Source organism: Pelophylax lessonae (genome assembly GCF_965119305.1).
Source record: "Pelophylax lessonae genome assembly, chromosome: 11".
Classification (NCBI taxonomy): Eukaryota; Metazoa; Chordata; class Amphibia; order Anura; family Ranidae; genus Pelophylax; species Pelophylax lessonae.
In genome coordinates this window covers 86,676,515-86,697,741 of record NC_138778.1, presented here as the reverse complement: position 1 = coordinate 86,697,741, position 21,227 = coordinate 86,676,515, and the positions used below count along the sequence as shown (strand labels likewise).

Here is a 21,227-nt window from a genome sequence, read left to right as displayed (position 1 = left end):
GTCATGATACAGGAGACGGTCAGAGACTGAGGACATGATACAGGAGATGGTAAGAGACTGAGGACATGATACAGGAGATGGTCAGAGACTGAGGACATGATACAGGAGATGGTCAGAGACTACAGACATGATACAAGAGATGGTCAGAGATTGCAGACATGATACAGGAGATGGTCAGAGACTGCAGAAGTGATACAGGAGATGGTCAGAGACTGCGGACATGATACAAGAGATGGTCAGAGACTGTAGACATGATACAAGAGATGGTCAGAGACTGCAGACATGATACAGGAGATGCTCAACCAGAGACTGCAGACATGATACAGTATATGGTCCGAGACTGAGGACATGATACAGGAGATGATCAGAGACTGAGGACATGATACAGGAGATGGTCAGAGACTGAGGACATGATACAGGAGATGGTCAGAGACTGAGGACATGATACAGGAGATGGTCAGAGACTGCAGTCATGATACAGGAGATGGTCAGGGACTGCAGACATGATACAGGAGATGGTCAGAGACTGAGGACATGATACAGGAGATGGTCAGAGACTGCGGACATGATACAGGAGATGGTCAGAGACTGAGGACATGATACAGAAGATGCTCAGAGACTGCAGACGTGATACAAGAGATGGTCAGAAACTGAGGACATGATACAGGAGATGGTCAGAGACTGAGGACATGATACAGAAGATGCTCAGAGACTGCAGACATGATACAAGAGATGGTCAGAGACTGCAGACATGATACAGGAGATGGTCAGAGACTGAGGACATGATACAGGAGATGGTCAGAGACTGAGGACATGATACAGGAGATGGTCAGAGACTGCAGACATGATACAGGAGATGGTCAGAGACTGCAGACATGATACAGGAGATGGTCAGAGACTGAGGACATGATACAGGAGTTGGTCAGAGACTGCAGACATGATACAGGAGTTGGTCAGAGACTGCAGACATGATACAGGAGTTGGTCAGAGACTGCAGACATGATACAGGAGTTGGTCAGAGGCTAAGGAAATGATAGAAGATAGAAGAGCACTAGGGGGGCCAGAGAGCACAGGCGAAGCAGACAGGGAGCACTTGGGGGTGGGCAGGGAAAACCAGGGAGGTGGAGAGCACTGGGGGGACAGGGAGCACTTGGGGGGTGGGCAGGGAAGACCAGGGGGTGGAGAGCACTGGGGGGGACAGGTAGCACTTGGGGAGCGGGCAGGGAAAACCAGGGGGGTGGAGAGCACTGGGGGGGGGGGGGGGACAGGTAGCACTTGGGGGGTGGGCAGGGAAAACCAGGCAGGTGGAGAGCACTGGGGGGGGGGACAGGTAGCACTTGAGGGGTGGGCAGGGAAAACCAGGCAGGTGGACAGCACTGGGGGGGGGGGACAGGTAGCACTTGGGGGGTGGGCAGAGAAAACCAGGGGGGGTGGAGAGCACTGAAGGGGACAGGGAGCTAGGGAAAGATGAATTCCTCATATGCAGCTGCCCCATCCCCCTCCTATCCAGCACACACACTTCGGAACTCACCTTCTTCCTGCCGAGGCTGAGGCTCCGCCCCTTCTTCCCGCTGAGGCCCCACCCCCTTCTCCCGCTGCGGCTCCGCCCCTTATTCCCGCCGCCGTTCCGCCCCCCCGCAGCGCTGACTGAAGGAGCTGCCTTCACAGCGATACGGAAGACGCCGGGCAGGGCACAACACCGGCTGACACCCCCCAGTGCGTGGCACCCGGGGCGGGCCGCCCCCCCTCTTGGTACGCCACTGTAGGCAACATTGATGTCGATAGAAGCGAGAAAATTCCCCAGATGTACTACCGCGCGCATTCGGAACTTCTGTACCTGCACAAATCAGTTTAGTGCTTTGAGGTCCAGAATTGGACGTACTTTGCTTTCCTTCTAGGGAACTGTAAACAGGTGTGAGTAAAACCCCTGAAAACATTCTGAAGCCTGGAGACGGGACAATCACCCCATGAAGTAGCAAGTCTTGCACTGCCCCAAAGTGACCCCATAAGCGATCTGGAGACAAGTACAGGTTGGAAGGGAAGAACCTTTCCGAAGGAAAAGACCGAAACTCGATCTTGTAGCCGCACCAAATTACTTTGTGGACCCACTTGACCTGTACCAGAGAGGTCCACGGACCCGGAAATCAACGAAAACAGCCCCTCCACCCCAGATATGGGTGAGGGCGCCCCTTCATGCAGAGGAAGCCTTGTCCGCAGGTCTGAAAGAGCCCCTTGTGGCTTGCCAGACCAGGTCCTCTTGGAACCTCCGGAGGAGGCCCTGAAAGACTTTTAGCCCTTGAGGGATGAAAAAGGCTTATTATGAGCTGAGAAGAACGGCCCGCGTCTACTAATAATGTCATCCAAAGAAGCTCCAAACTGGCGATCCCCCACAAAGGGGAAATCAGATAAGGCCTTCTTAGAAGTCTGGTCTGCAGACCAGCATTGTCAGCCAGATAAGATGGCGAAGGACCACTGCCGATACAGACAGCCTAAAATCAAAAGGGGCCGGATTCAAAGAGGCATCATAGATAAACTGTAGCCCCTGGATCAACTGATCTGCCAGCTCTGCAAAGGCAGGGGGAAGCAGTTTCCCCTCCAGGTCCCGGCGTAAAAGTTTAGCCCACTCGTCAGTTTGCCACACCAGGGCAACAGTAAATAATGGCCTAAGCCGAACCAGCCTCCGCTCCCCTATCAACCAGATCTTTAAAGGCCAAGGACTCCTCAGCTGGAAGTAAGGTAGCTTTATTTAACCTGGAAACCGGCAAGTCCACTTCAGGTGGAACCGTCCACTTTTTAAGCAGGGAATCCTCAGAAGGATACTGCATAGCAAAACGCTTAGGGTGCATTTTGGAAAACCCCACTGTTCTGTGACAATTTTGTCAAAGTAAGCGGGAAAGGGGAACACCCCGGCCACAGTGGAGGACCTATGGTGCCAAAAGGGACTGGCGCCTCCGAGGCAGCATCTCCGCCATGTTTAAAATTTTTCACTCTGACACAATCAATGCATCCACCAGCGCCTTTTCATGCACAGCTAGAGGAGCAGAGGAAACATCCTCACTGTCTGAGCACTCAGGGTAGATGCAGACCCAGTAGGGTGACTCGCGCCTGCGGCGGCCAAAACAGATTCAGAATCTGATGAACAGATGAGACAGGGGAGGGTGGTGGACGCTATATACTAAGGTCACCCAAAAAAAACAAACAATCAGGGGAGGCCGCCAACTGCGATCCCGCAAGGTGGACTCCGACCCTGGGTCCACGAACAGACCACCTACTGGACCCCGCAAAAAACAAGGGGGTTGCCTGCCGAGCCCCTCCATAGAGACCCACACAATAGAAAATAGCCCCTTTAAAAGGGGGCCAACCGCCGTGACGCGGACGCGCAGGCAGGGTATCCTGATGGTCCCACAGCACTAAAAGGGGTAGGTGCCCTCCACAATAATGGCCGCATGATTGCCATCAAAAATTAAACCGCCCCCACAGCATCACCCCTTCCAAGCGAGGTGCCAAGCTGGCCGCACGGCCAACTCAGCCACAAGCCGTGGCCTAAATTTTTGTGGATGCCCAGCCGCCTGGGCACAAGCCTTATCGGAGCCGACCACCCAGGGGCAGCGGAGGTGAGGGCGGATGCCCAGAGGGTAGTGGCTTCAGCCACCCTCACTGGGGCTGCCCCATATAGCTCCCCACCAATAGGCCATGGCCTAAATTTGGGGCTGGATCCAGCCACGTGAGGCGCGGATGCCAAACCATCCGCTCTCCCAGCCCAACAACTGCAGCAGGGAGCCCAGAGGAGATCCCTGCCAAAGTCACCAATCCCCAGGGTAGCAGGGGAACCCTGCTCAACCCCCTGTTGTGCACCTGGAAAAACCCAGTCAGCAGCAACTCCAAACAAGCCCCCCCTTAAGAGCATGTGGCAAAAGCCAGCTCATAACCTCACCCAGGGAGGGGGGGGGAGGGGAGTGGGGGGCCTGAAGGCCCACAGTGACCACCAAATTTTTAGAAGGCTGGGGGGGAGGGAGGGGAACTTGGTGGTCCCACCGTCACAGAGAGGGGCCAGACGTGCACCCCAAAACCCTCCAGGGGGTAGAGGGGGACAGCTACCTATCATACCAGAACAGGGTGGACACCGCTCCATCAGGATGTGGCTGGCTGTCGGCCAGGAGGAACGCTGCGACTCAGGCCGAGGCCAGGTCTTATGCGCCCTCGCGAGACATTTAACTTGCAGTCCAAGCCCCCGTTCAGTAGGGCTATGTCACGGCCAAACTAGCGCAGAGCTGAGGCCTGCGCGCGCTCGCTGTCGCTAGCCAGACTGGGGGGACCCTCTGGATCTAGATTATCCAGTCTGTCGCCCAGTCCAGCAGTTGATAGTAGATTCTCACAGGAAGAAAATAACAAAGATAGGAAAAAATTCATTTAGAAAGGAAAAAAATTGCCAGGACCAGAGATCCCAGCAAGGAACTAGGTCCTTACTCCTGACTAAGAAGAAAAAAATGGTAGTCAAGCTTTTTCCTGCTTAGTGTCCTACTCCTGTAGTGGGTAGTATAACCCACTGGTTAAGAAGAATCAGGAGCTGTGTCCATCAAGAGAAATCCCATTTTCTCTTTCGTTCATTGACAGACACAGCTCCTGATCTTTATAACCATTGGAACGTCTCAAAGCAGTGTTAAACATGGGGGGTGGGAACAGCAAAAAAATTCCCAAGGCTAAACAGTAGCCAACCAGGCAACAGTCAAAACAATTGGAGCCCATCTGAAAAAAAGAATACACCCTCAAAGAGGATCAGGTCCTCTAAACAGCAGAAAAAGTTGCAAAAATGTTGGAACCGGCGCTACCACTTTAAATCGTGCATGTGCAAAATAGAAAAGTGCATATAGTGCTAAAAGTGCACGCAATAAAACATAATATAAAATAATATAATATAAAGTGCTACGTGCTGTTTATGGGCTGTGCTTAGTGTACCATACTGTAAACATCATATGTTATACATATAAAGTGCCGAGTGCTGATAATGCCAAAAACCACGTGTAGTGATTAAGGAACCAAATAAACAAGCAAAGTATGGCGTCGGTAGATGACCCACCAAAACACCGCTGCTTACCACACTCTTTCGGCCGATACCTCAACACTTCTCGGTCACTAAAATAAAGGATAAGCCTCCATTGCGTAGCATATGTTATGTCAAACGAATTAACGTAGCATCCACTCACAGTTAGGGAGTTCACTGTCAGCTTGAGAGGTGTTCGCCGGACCGCTTCCGCGTTCCACCGGCTCAAACCACCGTTCCCGGAAGTGACGTATTGACGTACACAAACCACGCCCTACGCGTTTCGTCATACGACGTCATCTGGAGCATGATGCACTTTTCTATTTTGCACATGCACGATTTAAAGTGGTAGCGCCGGTTCCAACATTTTTGCAACTTTTTCTATTTTACTACCTCAGAGGTAGGTTGGAGGCAGCTTACACCACCATTTAAGCCTGATTCAGTACACATGAAAACTCCATAGCGCTGGTATACAATCCCCTTTTTCTCTAAACAGCAGCCTACAAAACATTGCGGCCAAAAGAAACATCCGCAGATGCCAACACATCCACTTTATAAAACTTTGTGAAAGTGCGCACCAACGACCAGGTGGCTGCCTTGAAAACCTGCGTTACTGATGCCTGATGACGGAAGGCCCAGGAGGCACTAAGCGCCTGAGTAGAGTGCGCCTTGACAGGGAAAGGAGGAACCTGACCCCTGATGGAATAGGCCTGAATAACTGTCTGATCCATCTGGAAATTGTCGTAGAGGAGGTAGAGGAAACTGGCAACCCTTTCCAAGGCCCATCCGTTAGCACAAATAGTGAGTATGACTTCCTAAAAGACTCCGTAGCTGCCAGGTACACCCTAATTGCCTGGACCACATCCAAGGCATGTAAGGCAATTTCCTTTGGATGTTTAGGCTTGGGACAGAGGGAAAGCAACACAATGTCTTCATTCAAATGAAAAATCAGAGACAACCTTTAGGAGGAACGATGGGAAGGGGCGAAGAACCTCCTTATCTCTGAATCACCAGCAACCAAAAAAGCCACCACCTGGGAATTGTCTATTCCAAATAACCAGACTCAAGGGGCAGGCATGAGGATACATTTGTTGGGGGAGTCTTCCCCAGATCTGGAAGGACTATCCCTACTTGGCCAGACCAGTGAATAGCATTCACAACTTCTTGGTCTGAAGAGGCCAGCTTGGTGCCTTGCCCAAATTCCGGACTCTATAACACAGAGGTAGAAGTTGAAAGGGACTGCGAGACTAGACAAGAAAGGCAGGCGGGGGGGGGGGGGGTAATGCGAAATAGGATTTCTCCAGTAATCCCACAAACCCCACTAAGAAGTAAATGGGGAAAAAGTGTTACAAATAGGAAATAGGTGAGAGGCCCAATAGGAGTTGACTTTCCTGAAGACTTGAGCCAAACCGCTCCACTCAAAAGGGATCCAAGATTACCAGCGCTAGATATTTGGAAAATCATATCTGGACAAGCTGAAGAAGGTGGTAGACTGACTGGTTTAGCGTGAAAGTTAGAGGGAGAATTTTGAGAATCCAATCTTTGGGGGAAGTAAACTACCAAAGGACTGAATGATGAACAAATGGACCCCAACTTACAGTAGTGGGGACACACCTTCATGCAGAAAACTGAGCAGAAGGGTTAGAGTCTGAGCTGACAGACACCTGTGGCTTAAGTGAGACGTAGGCTCTGTTCTTCTAGGAGGTACTACTTCATTAGTAGATGAATGTTGGGATAATCTGCCTCATTAACAGATTTTGTGCACTGAGGCAGAAGCACACTTCAATCCCCAGTGGCCTTGCTAATGACACTGTCAGGGGCAGGTTTGAAGAGATTACTTTGCTTAAAGAGCAAATTACACAGTTCCTTGAGCATATCCTTGGTGTCCCAGATGCATAGTCAAAGTATCCTATACATTCGAACAGACACCGTACCCACCATCTCTTGCATGTGCTCCAGGACACAAGGAATAGCTCTACTGATGGAGCGATTTTATCCATAGTGACATGGTTTCATAAATCAAAGTCCCCACCACCAGAGGACAGAAAGTAATTTCAGTTAATTCAAACTAAAACCTAAGTAGGGAGTTTAACTAACAGTAGAATCCTGCAAGGCATGAGCAACATCAACTCATTTGCTTGTATTCTTGTTAAGGTAGACCACTAAAGTATCTACAGAGGGCAGAGACCACTAAAAAATTAAATCCTTTGTAAAGGAAAAACCCCCCACCACACTGTTAGGAGGAGCCCTGGACCTTTTATGCTGTTTCCAGCACTCATAGAGGAGCGTTTCTAAATACTGAGTATAGTGGGCAGCAGTACAAGCTCTTAAATATCCTAGACTTAAAACAGGAGGCTGAATTGAAATGCAGGGTAGTATGTACTGCGTCAATAATGTTATAAATAGCTTCTTGAAAAATTATTTGAGGTCTGTGCAAAAACAACCTTTACAGGAGTAGACAATAAGGAATCTGAATCAGGGATGGTGATAGGGTCTTATAGCTTGCAGGCACAGTTAATTATGGAGGCGAGGCCCAGAAGGGTCAGAGTGAGGCTATGAGCAAATTTAATTGTGCCAAAACTGCCAAGAAGTCTAAAGTGGATACAGAAGAAGACGAAGCAGAAGAAGACTCCAATTAGGACAATCCTATAATAATAATAATGATAATAATAATAATAAGGGTCCCAGGGTCTAGGCTACAATCACTGGTATCTTTGGAGAATATGGAGAATTCACCCATAGAAGTAGTAGGAAAGTATGGGCCGAGGTTACCCATTGCAGGGAGACTTTCCTCTGTGCATCATTGAAAGTGGGGGATTTTGATGTACCTGTAATCAATGAACGATACAGAAAAAACATTAAATACATGCCCATTAGCTGGTGTTTTATCCCTATAAAGACCTTACAAGTACAGAAAAATGTGTTGCTCTGCCAGCAGCACAGACCAGATTAAACTGTCTCAAAAAAGAAACCGTGACCGGTATCAACTGCTCTCGAATTAGCTCTCGCTGTGAGAAAGCCAGGAGTGGTGAAACGGGTCAAGAAAGGTTGGTTTTGGGATTGAGACATCACTGTATGCAGTCAATTTACTGAATAAAACACTAAAAGAAGAGCTAATTGGAGTGCAGCTGATATATTTTTTTTATTTCAATGAAGAGTGGAGACGGACTTGAGGGCACCCAGGTTATCCTTGTGCAGGAGAGGCCTTGCTTGTAGTGCGAGACTGTCAGGAGCATGGTCACTGTCTGCTGAACAGCCTGGCCTGCATATACTGTACATGCTCATAAAAATATAAAGGAATATATCTATTAAAAAAAAAAAAAAGTTCATATACTGAATACTCTACGTTATACAGTTATCAGAATACAATATTTTTCTCCCTTGCATACATATAAATGCACCAATGCATACATCATACCATTTTTTCGAGCATTTGAGCTGGAATTTGGATGGTAACTTGTTGCTCCACTGGTAGCAGTATCAGATGGGCTGCCAATTTCATCTAGAGGAAAAAAATATAGAGAATAGTGCAGTTATAAAGATTATGTTCATAATATGAAAAATATAGAGAAAACACATATCTTTTAGGTAAAGGAATGATGTAGGTGTAAGGATCCTTTACAAGCACAATAACAGTAGGTACCGTTAAATGTTACCTGGATGCAAAATGTTGTGTTCTGGTTTCTATGCGTTACTGAAATGCAAAAAAAACTACCACACTTTGAACTGCGTTACAAAAAAGAACTGTATATGCACCTTTTTGGGGTGTTAAGCAGCCCATTCAAATGTTTCAAATTAATGGGCTGTCCTAATGCAACACTCAGTAACCTGCAGCATAACATACTACACTTTCGCAACGTTAAGGCTCCATGTACACGGGACGTTAGAAAAAACGTGCCGCAAAGCTAGTTCTGACGCCAGGAAAAAGCAGCTGTTAAACATGCTTTCAGTAGCTTTTTCCATTGGCATTATTGCACGTTCGGACACGTTGCTTTTAGCCGTGTTTTTTCTGCCTCCATTCAAAATCAATGGTTCCCTATTGATTTGAATGGAAGTCGCACCGCAAGTCAGATGGTCCCCCCCAAAATCCATACCAGGACCGGAGGAAGAAGAAGAGAAGAGCCGAGGGCAGAAGAGCGGACAGCAAAAGAGCAGAAGACCAGAAGAGCGGAGAGGGAGAAGACCAGAAGAGCGGAGGGGGAGAAGACTGGATGAAGATTTTTTAATAAACTTTCCAAAACGTATCCTGTCGTTATTTCCATACACTGCCTTTTATGGGGTGAATGGGTAGGGGTACAGCGTACCCCATACCCATTCACATAGGGAGGGGGTCCGGGATCTGGGGGGCCCCCTTGTTAAAGGGGGCTTACAGATTCCGATGAGCCCCCTGCCCGCACACCCCCACAACCACCGGCCAGGGTTGTGGGGATGAGGCCCTTGTCCTCATCAACATGGGGGCAAGGTGCTTTGGGGTGGGGGGTGCAGAGCTCCCCCTGCCCCAAAGCACCAACACCCCCCCATGTCGAGGGCATGTGGTCTGGTATGGTCCAGGGGGGGTGGGGCCGCTCGCTCGTCCCCTCCCACTTTCTGCCCTGCCGGGCTGCATGCTCGGATAAGGGTCTGGTGTGGATTTTGGGGGGGACCCCCCGCCATTTTTTCGGCGTGGGGCTACCCTCAAATTCCATACCGGACCTGAAGGGCCTGTTTTGGAACCTGGGGGGGGGGACCCCCACTCAGTTTTTTTCCCATTTTTGGCGTGGAGTTCCCCCTCAAGATTCTCACAGCGCAAGTCGCGCCGCAAGTCGGATCATCCTCATCTGACTTGTGGTGCGACTTCCATTCAAATCAATAGGCTCCCATAGGGAACCATTGATTTTGAATGGAAGAAAAAAAAAAAAAAAAACTTATAACGTGGCTGAACGTAGGTTCATCACGTTCAGTCACGTTTGGCCACGTTTCTGCGTTTGAAACGCCGGGAAACACACGTTCGAACGCAAATAATTGCGTTCCAAAAAACGTCCCTGAACTCAACTGCCTGCAAATGACTGTAAATGACCCTGTGTACATGGACAGATAAGATAAAATGTAGGTGGGTTCAGGGGCTTCTGAAAAAAAACGCCCAACTGCTCCTAAACGGCCATTTACAATGTCCCGTGTACATGGAGCCTAACAGTGTGAACCCAAAAGTGCTGGCTCCTAGGTTAAAGCTTAGGTATGGACTAATTTGCAGTTTCACTGAGGCAGCTTGGATCTAAGTATGCATGTGCCATACCTGGATGATCTCTGTAAAGGCTGAAAATCACTGTAACAGGCACTGCTACTACATTGATTTTTGCTAGCTTCAGGGTTCTGTGCTAGGTGGCAGCCCTGCTGCTTAGTGAACACAGGAAGTCACTTGATTGCATCGGCGCAGTTGGAGAACACTTAGCATTTTCTAAATCAACGCACAGTTCTCTGTTCTCTAACTGGACATAGTGGATAGTGTCACCATGCTTTGTCCAATCAGGCTTCTTTTCCTGCACCTGTACACAAAAACAGACATGTTTCCCATAAAGATAAAACACAGGTATACCTTTCGGTGGAAATTGTCCTTGTGTGTCACTAGGGGTAGTTTTTTTACATATAAAAAAACAGAGATTTTTAAAGAAAATGTTCCATGTGAAGACTGTTAAAGAAATAAAAAAAAAACACCAAAGCAACTAAAATTGCTGCAGCAACCTCAACATTCCTGGTTCCAATCTCAGGGGCAGCTCATTGGCAGCAATTTTAAAGTGAAGTTTCAGTCCCCTGTGAAAAAAAACAAAAGTCAGCAGCTACAAAAACTGTGGATGCTGACCTTTAAAAATCATCTGTCCCACGATCCAGCGGTGTGCTCAACCCAGTCGGTTTTACCCGCTGTCTTCTGTCCTCGGCATCTTCACTATGAGCACCCGGTTGTGACATCGTGCAAATTCACAGCCGGGTGCCAACTGCGCATGCGCGAGAAGCCCTGTGCATCGTGAATGGAGGATGCAGTCTTCTGGGACCTGTCACGTCTTCTGGGACCTGTCACGTATCCCAGAAGACTGTAGGGAGAGAGGGAGGAGAACTTCCGCTCCGATCGCCTAGGTGGTCGGAGCGGAACTGGGAGAGGACACCTGTCAAACTGCTGCTAATCATTCAAGAGGAGTGGGGGAGGAGTCCTGAAAAGCTGAATTTCCCCTTGTGTTGCCCCGCTTTAACTGTAGAGAGCTCAAAGGTACACATCAAGAGCCAAATGTTCAGGTTCTTCACTTTTGCAACACATGCATATTTTTTTTTTTTTTACCAACAAAAAAAGGGGGAGCTTTACTGAAACTGATGCGCACAGAATCAGGTGCAGCTGTGCATATTAAACCAATCAGCTTCTAGGTTTTAGTGTCAAAGCTTAATTGAACAAGCCTATTTTAGAAGTGGATTGGTGAATCACCTACACCAGATTCTAGTATTCACCAGTTTTAGCAAATCTCCCTCCCCCAAAGAGGACACGCCAGCCCATTTATTCAACTGCGCTGCTGTGTCTGCGTTTCATGGAGGAAAAAGGTTCTTGTGCCATTTTTTAAGGGGCAAAGCATCACTTCTATTTTTTTCTATTTCTTTATCGTACATTATGGGACACAGAGCAAGCTATAAGCATGACCATCTGGGTTATGGTGGCTGGACACTGGCGGACCAAAAAACAGGCAAGTCCTCCCCTATATAACCCCTCCCATACAGAAAGCACACTAGCAACAACAACAAATGAAGGACAACAAAAGTGTGCCAGACTAAAGCCCTGTACACACGTACCGATTGTCGGCCGTAAATATTCGGCCGATTGTAGGCTTGTTAGTATGATGCTTCCGACAGCCGACAGCGCATTTTCGGCCGAACAGAATCTGTTGTGCAGGCATTAAAATTTTTGTATGCCAACACCAGAACGGCCGATTGTTCGCCAGTCAGTACAGAATTCGGCCAACAAACAGCCGATTAGCAAGACTGGGCATGCTCAGAAAAGAAAAAACACACGGAAAGTTAACCATCACATGACATCACTTCTGCAGTCGGCTGTTGTTGGTCGACAAAATTCATGTGCAGTCTTTTGCAGTTTTCAGCCGACACGACAGCCCTGGACAAAAGACGGCCGATCGTTCGGCCGACGTTCGCTACGTGTGTATGGGGCTTAAGTGTAGCAGGTAAAATCAGAAAGGGAGTTAATTAAAAAGGTCAGCCAAATGGCTACTCACATGGTGTAAAGATCAACAGGCATACGTATATGTAAAAAAAAAAAAGTCCATGGTCACTCAGGGAGGCCCTGGGATCTGTCACAGCATGTTTGGCGGTGTTCAGGAATTGTAGGTGGATGAGCCGGCCAGGACCTTGCTGCACAGTGTAAGAACCAGCGTGGAATGCACTCGGAGCCGTGCGGATGTGACGTCAGGAGGTACAAGCACATACATGCCTCTTGATCATTACACTATGTGAGTAGCCATTTGGCTGACGTTTTTAATAAACTCTCTTTCTGATTTTACCTGCTAAACTAAGTCTGGCACACCTTTGTCGTCCTTCAACTTTTTGGCAGAACCCTGTGCCGTTTCAACTGGCCAAGGCATTTTCTGGCAGGGTGCTATACAGATCCAAGGCCATGGACCCAGAAAGAAAGGGGGACCAAGTCCTTGAAGGTCCTTGCCCGACAAGGGGTCCTGCAAGGTTTCCAAATGTTGCACTACACCGTTTTGTAATGTGATCGTTCTTGAATTAATAAAAAACTTTGGACAAAATTGATGATCTTTGGTGTGCTGGCAAATATCTGCATATCTTGAAAGTCCATGGTGACAAAACCCATCGTGATGGGTGAAGGTTGGAAGGAAAGAAACAACAAAAGTTATATGGCTGCAGTACACTCTTCTCCACTGGGGGAAAAGGTGTTCCTTGGTCGGTCTGCAGGTTGCTCGGTGTACCTATTACCTGTGATTAATAACAGTGCAATTTTGGGCAGGTGGCAGGAGAGGGTGCTCACGGGTGTATGTGTGTGCTGTACCCACGGACGTAGTGGCCATAGTCTTTATAGGAAGGGCCAATGGAAGCTGGAGGAATTGTCCCTGAGGCTGTAGGCTATTGAAAGAGGGACAGCAGGTGGACTGACTGGGACACATGAGTACCTTTCTGGGGAGTAGATACTAGTGGCCAGAACCTTGTTTGGGACCCTGTATAATAAAGCTAATGTGGCAGTTGTGGGCTGCATTCAGGCTGTTTTGGTGCATGTGGTCGGTGATTTTTGCTCGAAGTAGGGGCTAAGTGCATTGCTGACAGGTCACAGCCCTGTGATTGTTAAGAGTGCTTTAAGGGGAAATGTCTTCCAGAAAGTGGAGTGGGGCATGCAAAGCAGGAAGGGGCACAAGTGCACTGCCTTCAAGTCCTGAGGACTCTAGTCGGAACTCCACTGTAATGGCTTCCCCTGAAAGATCAGAAGCTACAGGTTCATCTGAACCACTGCATTTGCTTGAAATTGTGGCAACTACTAGTGTGTCTGCCTCGACATATGTCACTAAAGATAACCTAGCAACAGCATTAATAACAGCCAAAAGTCACTGCCAATGAATAGCAGGTGAGTCAGTGCTCCACTGGCAAACAGTCAAATAAGTCCATAGGAGAGAATTGCAGGGGGATGGTAATCTTGATAGGAGAAAGGATGCATACAATTACCGGCAGCTCCTCGATTAGTATTGGGATCCCCTCAAAGGCATGCAACAAATAGAATCCCGATGGATAGGTTTATAGTCAAAGGACATGAACCAGACTTGGTACAAAAAGCGTTTCAAGACTGTTGCACCTATATTCCCCAAAATAGAATTCAATACCCAACAGTTGCTTCTGATGTAAAGTTTATCACTCAATACCATTTTGAACACAAGAAAATGGAAAATATTATTAAACAAAGTTGGGGCATCCTCCTGCAGGACCCCAAGCTAGGTCCTAGTCTGTCTGATAGACCTAGAGTCATCTATCATAGAGCTAGATGTGTTAAAAATATCCCCGAGTAAGATCCCTCTTTCAATGGTTTCATCCCACAACTCCATGGTCACATTTTGCAATCTAACCAGCATGTTTCAATGCAAAAAGTTTAGATCCAAGATGTGTCAATTTGTGCAACATCATCAAAAATGGTTTAAAGACAGCTCAGGCAAGACCTACCCTCTTAGGAATTTTTTTTCAGTTGCTATACAGAATTTGTAATCTATGGCCTCTCATGCCCCTGTTGCCTCCTTTAAGTGGGCCGCACCATTCGCTTGGTGAGGGCACATTTTGGAGAACATAGGAGGTTCATTGAAAAAGGAGAACATAATAATAGTGTTCCCAGACACTTTCTCACACACCATAACAAATCCATGGAAGGACTGCAAGTATGCGTAATAGAGAGCATTGCCCCCTGAGATTTCAGAGAACTTTGCCATAGGGAAACCTACTGGATTTTTACTTTGGCGCCTTGAGGGTTAAATGAGGAATTAGAAATGAATACCATTTTATGATATATCAAGGACAGCCTTCCAATAACCAATTTTTACATTTTGATTTTTAGATTGTATATTTGAATCTTTGTACATGTGTGGATACATGTGGAGACATGGGTCTGTAGGTAGACATATATCGATTAGGTATTATAGTATATATATGTTTATCCGTTATTGGTTTCTTCCCATATGTATCTTGTATAATTTTGGAAGCTACATGTGGTAAACCTGCACATATGGTGACCTTTATGTGCAATATAGTTAAGTTTGCATGCATTTTTTAAATACTTTATTATTGGCTCTTTGTAAACTAGTCTTTATCAGTTTTCATACATATATTCATATATGCTTACATGTACAAATGCACCAAATAGAAATATACATAGTTATATACAATGTATGGCAACTGAATGTACATTTGATGATGTGTTCCAAATAATAGTTTTTTGCATGAATCCTTTTATACTTCTAAATATTGATTGTTAAAACTTTGGATGCTGTTACAATGTAATGTTGTTTTTCTTATTATTATTTCTTCTCTTTAGACTGGAGAGGAATTCCCTGGTTCAGAGTTGCTACATCCGCTGTGGTCGGATCGTAGCATACTGTGCTACGTATGATCAAATTATTTTTATTTGTATTTACCTTTTATCTGTGTTTTTAAGTTAGCTCTGCCTTTGTTAATGCGCCTCCCCCTTCCCCTAGCCTTTGGGCTGCTCATCCATATCTGTAATAATGGGATGTCTGCCAGCTCTCACCACGGCAATTCCTGGTCTGTGCCTGTAATCAGGCCTCGACAAAACCCGGGCGCCAGGTCGCATTTGCGACTAGAATTAGCAACCTGGCGCCTGGTGTGCCCTGCAGAAGGTGTCCTGTCATTTTTGCACGAACTTCCGCGCACGGAGTTCACGGACTTCCGGGCCGTCCGAAAATTGAGGCCCCGGCTTTTCGGCCTACTTGAGATGAGAGGCTTCCAATGGGGAACTGGCGCCCTCTTGTGGTGGCCGGGAGTAATGACTGTTGTAATTACTGTTTCCACTGCCTTTTTGTTCACAATGCATTACCATCTCCCTGTCCAGTTAGTTACCTTTGACAGGGAGTGTGGTTATTTATTATTAATTTAATTTATTTTTTAAATGTAAAAACTAAATAATATTTTTTTCTTTTTTTTTTTTTTTTTTAATTATTAAAAAAAAAATATATATATTTTTTTTCCAATTATTATTATTATTATTAAAAAAAAAATAATAATATATATTAATATAAATATAATCTTTTTTTTTTTCCTCATCGCCACGCCACAGCCGAAGGCCCCTTTCACACGGGCTGTCTGATCAGGTCCGCCTGTCAGTTTTTCAGGCAGACCTGATCGGACCCTTCATTCTCCTCTATGGAGCAGTAATCTGCCGCCATCTGATCCTGTCCGACGGATGGTGGTTCTATTTTCTATCCATCCCGTGGATCGGATCAGATGGCATCGGATGGAAAGAGACACACAGTCTGTTTTCATCCAATTGCGCTAGAGGAGAGTGGGGTTCTAGTCGTATTTATGTGTAAATTTAGTATCCTTTTTATTAAATAAAGCTTGGTTGTTAGTTTAAAAAAAAAAAAAAAAAACTGGCTCCTAACTTTTTTAGCTGGCTCCTAGATTTCAGGAAAATTTGTCAAGCCCTGCTGTAATTGCTCTCCAGTCCATCGAGACCACTACTTTCATCTGAGCAACTATACCAGCCCTGTGTGCAGTTTACAGCTTGTTTACATGTAAGTGATACTTAATAAATAAAATTGTTTATCTTTCTTATACTGATCTGGCGCCCTCTTCTATTTGTTGCATCACAGCAGCATTAGCAGGCTTGGAAAACCAGTTTGCTGCAATGATTGCTTCCATGACACAAAATGGAAAATAATTGGATTTTTGGCCTACTGTAAAATCCATTTATCTGATGTTCAGAGCGCCTGATTCTTCTTAACCATTGGGCTATACTGGCCCCTAGAGGAGTAGGGCACTAGGCAGGAAAAAAGTTTGACTATATCTATGGGCAGTCCCGGTGGTATACACTCACACTCAGCTATAGGCATTCAGTTTTGTTACAATCAGTGTCAGAAGAAAGCCAACCTCACAGACGGGTGGGTGCTGTGTCCGTCAATGAACATCAGAGAAATGGATTTTACGGTAAGTCAAAAATTCCATTTTCTCTTTTGTTCATTAACAGACACAGTTCCTGATTCTTCTTAACCATTGGGATGTCCCAAGGCAGTGTTAAACATGAGGGGATGGGAAAACAGCGGAAAAAATTCCCCAAGGCTAACCATAGCCAACCAGGTAACATGGAGCTCAACCAAAACAACTGGAGCTCACCTGAAAAAACAATGCACCCTTAAAGAAGACCAGGTCCTCTAAACAGCAGCCTGCAAAACCTTGCGGCCAAAAGAAGCATCCGTAGATGCCAACACATCCACTCTCTAAAACTTTGCAAAAGGGTGCACAGACGACCAAATGGCCGCCTTGCAAACCTACATCACTGATGCCTGATGACGAAAGGCCCAGGAGGCACCAAGCGCCTAAGTAGAGTGCACCTTAACAGGGAAAGGAGGAACCTGACCCCTAATTGAATAGGCCTGAATCACTGTCTGTCTGATCCATCTGGAAATGGTCGCAGTAAAAACAGCTAGCCCTTTTCAAGGTCCAACCGTGAGTACAAATAGCGAGTCAGACTTCCTAAAAGACTCCATAGCTGCCAGGTACACCCTGATTGCCCAAACCACATACAGGGAATGTAGAGCAATTTCCTTAGGATGTTTTGCCTGGGACATAGGGAAGACAACACAATGTTCCTTCCAAAGGTTGTCTCTGATTTCCATTTGAATGAAGACAAAAGGACAGGGATGAAGAACGAAGAACCACCTTAGCTCTGTAAACCAACAGGTAAGGTGAACGACAACGCCTCTAGCTCCAACACCCTGCACGCAGAAGTAATAGCCACCAAAAAGGCCACTTTCTGGGACAAAGTAAGCAGCGGAACCTTCCGATATTTCCGAAGGGAGATTCCTGGATAACTGACACCACCAATTTGAGGACCCACGGCAGTAATGGAGACCGCACTGGAGGAACCATGTGTCGAAAGCGTGGCCAATGGACGTTGAAAGAAAACCACCAAGGCCAGTCTGGAGCCATCAGAAAGATCAGAATCCCTTGCTGCTTCGATCCTGCACCTGAGTCTTGGCAGAAGTTTGGGAGGGGGATAGGCAAAAATTCAGATGATACTGATGCCAAGGAGCCACTAATGCGTCTGCAGCATCAGCCAGAAGATCCCGAGACCATGCCACAAGCCTCTGTACCTTCCATGGAATGTGTACTGCAGAGAGGGCTGGAACGATTGTTCTGCCCACCCTAGATTGCTGGCTACTTCCCGATCTGCCAGGACACTTCTTGTGCCCCCATGGTAATTGACATAGGCCACGCCGTGGCAATGTCTGATTGAATTCGTACTGTACACCCCTAAAGACGAATTGTCCAATGATCCAGACAAAGTCTGATCGCTCAGAGTTCCAGTACATTGATCAGCAGTCCAGACTCTTCCGGTGTCCAGACCCCTGAGCACAAGCTGTGCCAAGGATGCGCCCAGTACAAGAGGAGAAGGATTTTTCTGTAAGTGCCAGAGAACGAAGCAACCTCTAGAGACTGGAATGTGAAGGTAGGCGTCCTTGAAGTTGATAGAGGCGAGAAAATACCCCATATGTAGGGGTGCCACTACCGTGTGAATGGACTCCATTCGGAACTTCTGTACCCGCACAAATCAGTTTATCGCTTTGAGGTCCAGAATTGGACGTACTTTGCTTTCCTTCTAGGGAACTGTAAACAGGTTTGAGTAAAACCCCTGAAAACATTCCGAAGCCGGAACCAGGACAATCAACCCATGAAGTAACAAGTCTTGCACTGCCCCAAAGTGACCCCATAAGCGATCAGTGGACAAGAGCAGGTTGGAAGGGAAGAACCGAAACTCTATCTTGTAGCGCACCGAATGACTTAGTGGACCCACTTGACCTGTACCAGTGAGGTCCACGGACCCGGAAATCAGCGAAGACGTCCCCCAACCCCAGATAAGGGTGAGGGCAACCCCTTCATGCAGAGGAAGCCTTGTCTGCATGTCTGGAAGAGCCCCTCGTGGCTTGCCAGACCAGGTCCTCTTGGAATCTCCGGGGGAGGCCCTGAAGGACTTTTATCCCTTGATGAATGAAAAAGGCCTCTTATGAGCTGAGAAGAGTGGGCCACGTCTACGACGGGGCTCCTTGCCCTCGGTAGCCTCAAAACAGGTGAGCCCCCACAACGGGGAGATCCGATATGGTCTTTTTAGAAGTCTGGTCCGCAGACCAGCATTATTATCCAGATAAGACGCCAAAAGACCACTGCTGATACAGACAGCCTAAAATCAAAAGGAGCCGCATCCAAAGAGGCATCACAGATAAACTGTAGCCCCTGGATCAACTGATCCACCAGCTCCGTAAAAGGCAGGGGGAAGCCGTTTTCCTTCCAGGACCCAGCGTAAAAGTTTAGCCCGCTCGTCAAGAGTTTGCGACACCAGGGAAATAGTAAGTACCAGCCAAAGCCGAACCAGCCATAGTGAAACATATGGCGGGCCAGAACCTATCAACCGGATCTTTAAAAGGCCAACCGGAATTAAGGTAGCTTTATATAACCTGGAAACCGGCGAGTCCACTACAGGTGGGACTGTCCACTTTTTAAGCAGGAAATCCTTATAAGGATACCGCATAGCAAAACGCTTAGGGACCACAAGAGTGCGTTTTGGACAACCCCACTGTTATGTGACAATGTTGTCAAAGTAAGCGGGGAAAGGGGAACAACCCCGCCACACTGGAGGACCTGTGGTGCCAAAAGAGACCGGCCCCTCCGAAGCAACATCTCCCCCATGTTTAAAATTTCACGCTTTGACACAATCTGTGCATCCACCAGCGCCTTTACCTACATGGCTAGAGGAGCAGAGGAAACATCCTCACTGTCTGAGCACTCAGGGTGCGTGAATGCAGACCCAGTAGGTTAGCTCGCGTCCACGGTGGCCGAAACAGATTCAGGATCTGATGGACAGATGAGGCAGGGGAGGGTGGTGGACGCTATATATACTAAGATCAATTGGAAAAACATATAAAAGGAGAAGGACGCGGACCCAGGGTCCACGAATGGACCCCGCAAAAAACAAGGGGGTTGCCCTCAGAGCCCTTCCACGGAGGCCCGCACAATATGAATTAGCCCCCCTAAAAGGGGGCTGCCCGCTGTGAAGCGGACACGCAAGCAGGGTATCCTGATGGTCTCCCAGATAAAAAAAGGGTAGATGCCCTCCACAATAATGGCGACATAGTTGCCATCAAAAATGAAACGGCCCCCACAGCGCCACCCCTCCAAAGGGAGGTGCCAAGCTGGCCGCATGGCAAAGTTGGCCGCAACCTGGGGCGTCAATTTGTGTGGAGGCCTAGCCGTAAGTGCACTCATCCCAGCCACGCTCAACGGAGGCCGGCTTGGCCGCATGGTCTAGTAGGCCACAAGCCGTGGTCTAGTAGGCCACAAGCCGCGGCCTAAATTTATATGGATGCCCAGCCACCTGGGCGCGAGCCTCAGTGGAGCCAACCACCCAGGAGCAGAGGAAGGGAGGGCGGATGCCAAAACGAAGGGCATTGGCTTCAGCCACCCTCACTGGGGTCGCCCCACATAGCTCCTGACCAGTAGGCAGCAAAGTCCCGGCCTAAATTTTTGGCCAGATCCTGCCGCATCAAACCATCTGCTCCCCCAGCCCAACAACTGCAGCAGGGAGCCCAGAGAACATCCCTGCCCTAGTCTCCAATCTCCAGGGTAGCAGGGGAACCCTGCTCAACCCCCCCATTGTGCACCAGGAAAAACCCAGTCAGCAGCAACTCCAACAAGCTCCCCTTAAGAGCATGTGGCAAAAGCCAGCTCATAACCTCACCCAGGAAGGGGGGGGGGGCCTGAAGAGACACAGTGACCACCAAAATTTTAGAGGGCTGAGGGGGGGAAGGGGGAGGAATTCGGGGGTCCCAGGGAGGGGCCCACATCACCCCCCAAAAGCCCTCCAGTAATAGAGGGGGGACAGCTACTTATCATACCAGAAACAGGGTGGGCACTGCTTCAGACAGACCACTGCTCCATTGGGATGTGGTTGGCTGTCGGTCAGGAGGACCACTGCAACTCATGAGACATTTAACTCGCAGGCTAGCCCCCGTCCAGTGAGGCTATGTCGCGGCTAACCTACGTGGAGCTGAGGCTTGCACGCACTTGCTGGCCAGACTGGGGGGACCCTCTGGATCTAGTTTATCCAGTCCGTCGCCCAGTCTGGCAGTTGATAGTAGATTCTAACAGGAACAAAATAATAAAAATAGGAAAAAATCTTTTTAAAAGGAAAAAAAATGCCAGGACCAGAGATCCCAGCAAGGAACTAGGTCCTTACTCCTGACTAAGCAGAAAAGAACTGAGTGCCTGTAGCTGAGTGTGGGTGTATACCCCCTGGGACTTCCCATAGGCGTAGTCAAGCTTTTTCCTGCCTAGTGTCCTACTCCTGTAGGGGGCAGTATAACCCAATGGTTAGAAAGAATCAGGAGCTGTGTCTGTCAATGGGCGAAACAGAAAAAACAGGAAATATCCCCTTTAC

General features: G+C 47.7%; 1 protein-coding gene across 1 annotated transcript in view; it reads right to left on the bottom strand.

Annotated features, from left to right (window-relative positions):
* RUNDC1 (RUN domain containing 1) overlaps nt 1-21,227 on the bottom strand; it is a 96,698-nt gene that overhangs the window by 13,425 nt on the left and 62,046 nt on the right. Inside the window, exon 4 of the mRNA XM_082271905.1 lies at nt 8,460-8,543. Within this exon, the coding sequence (XP_082128031.1) occupies nt 8,460-8,543 (84 nt within the window). The remainder of the gene's footprint in view (nt 1-8,459; nt 8,544-21,227) is intronic.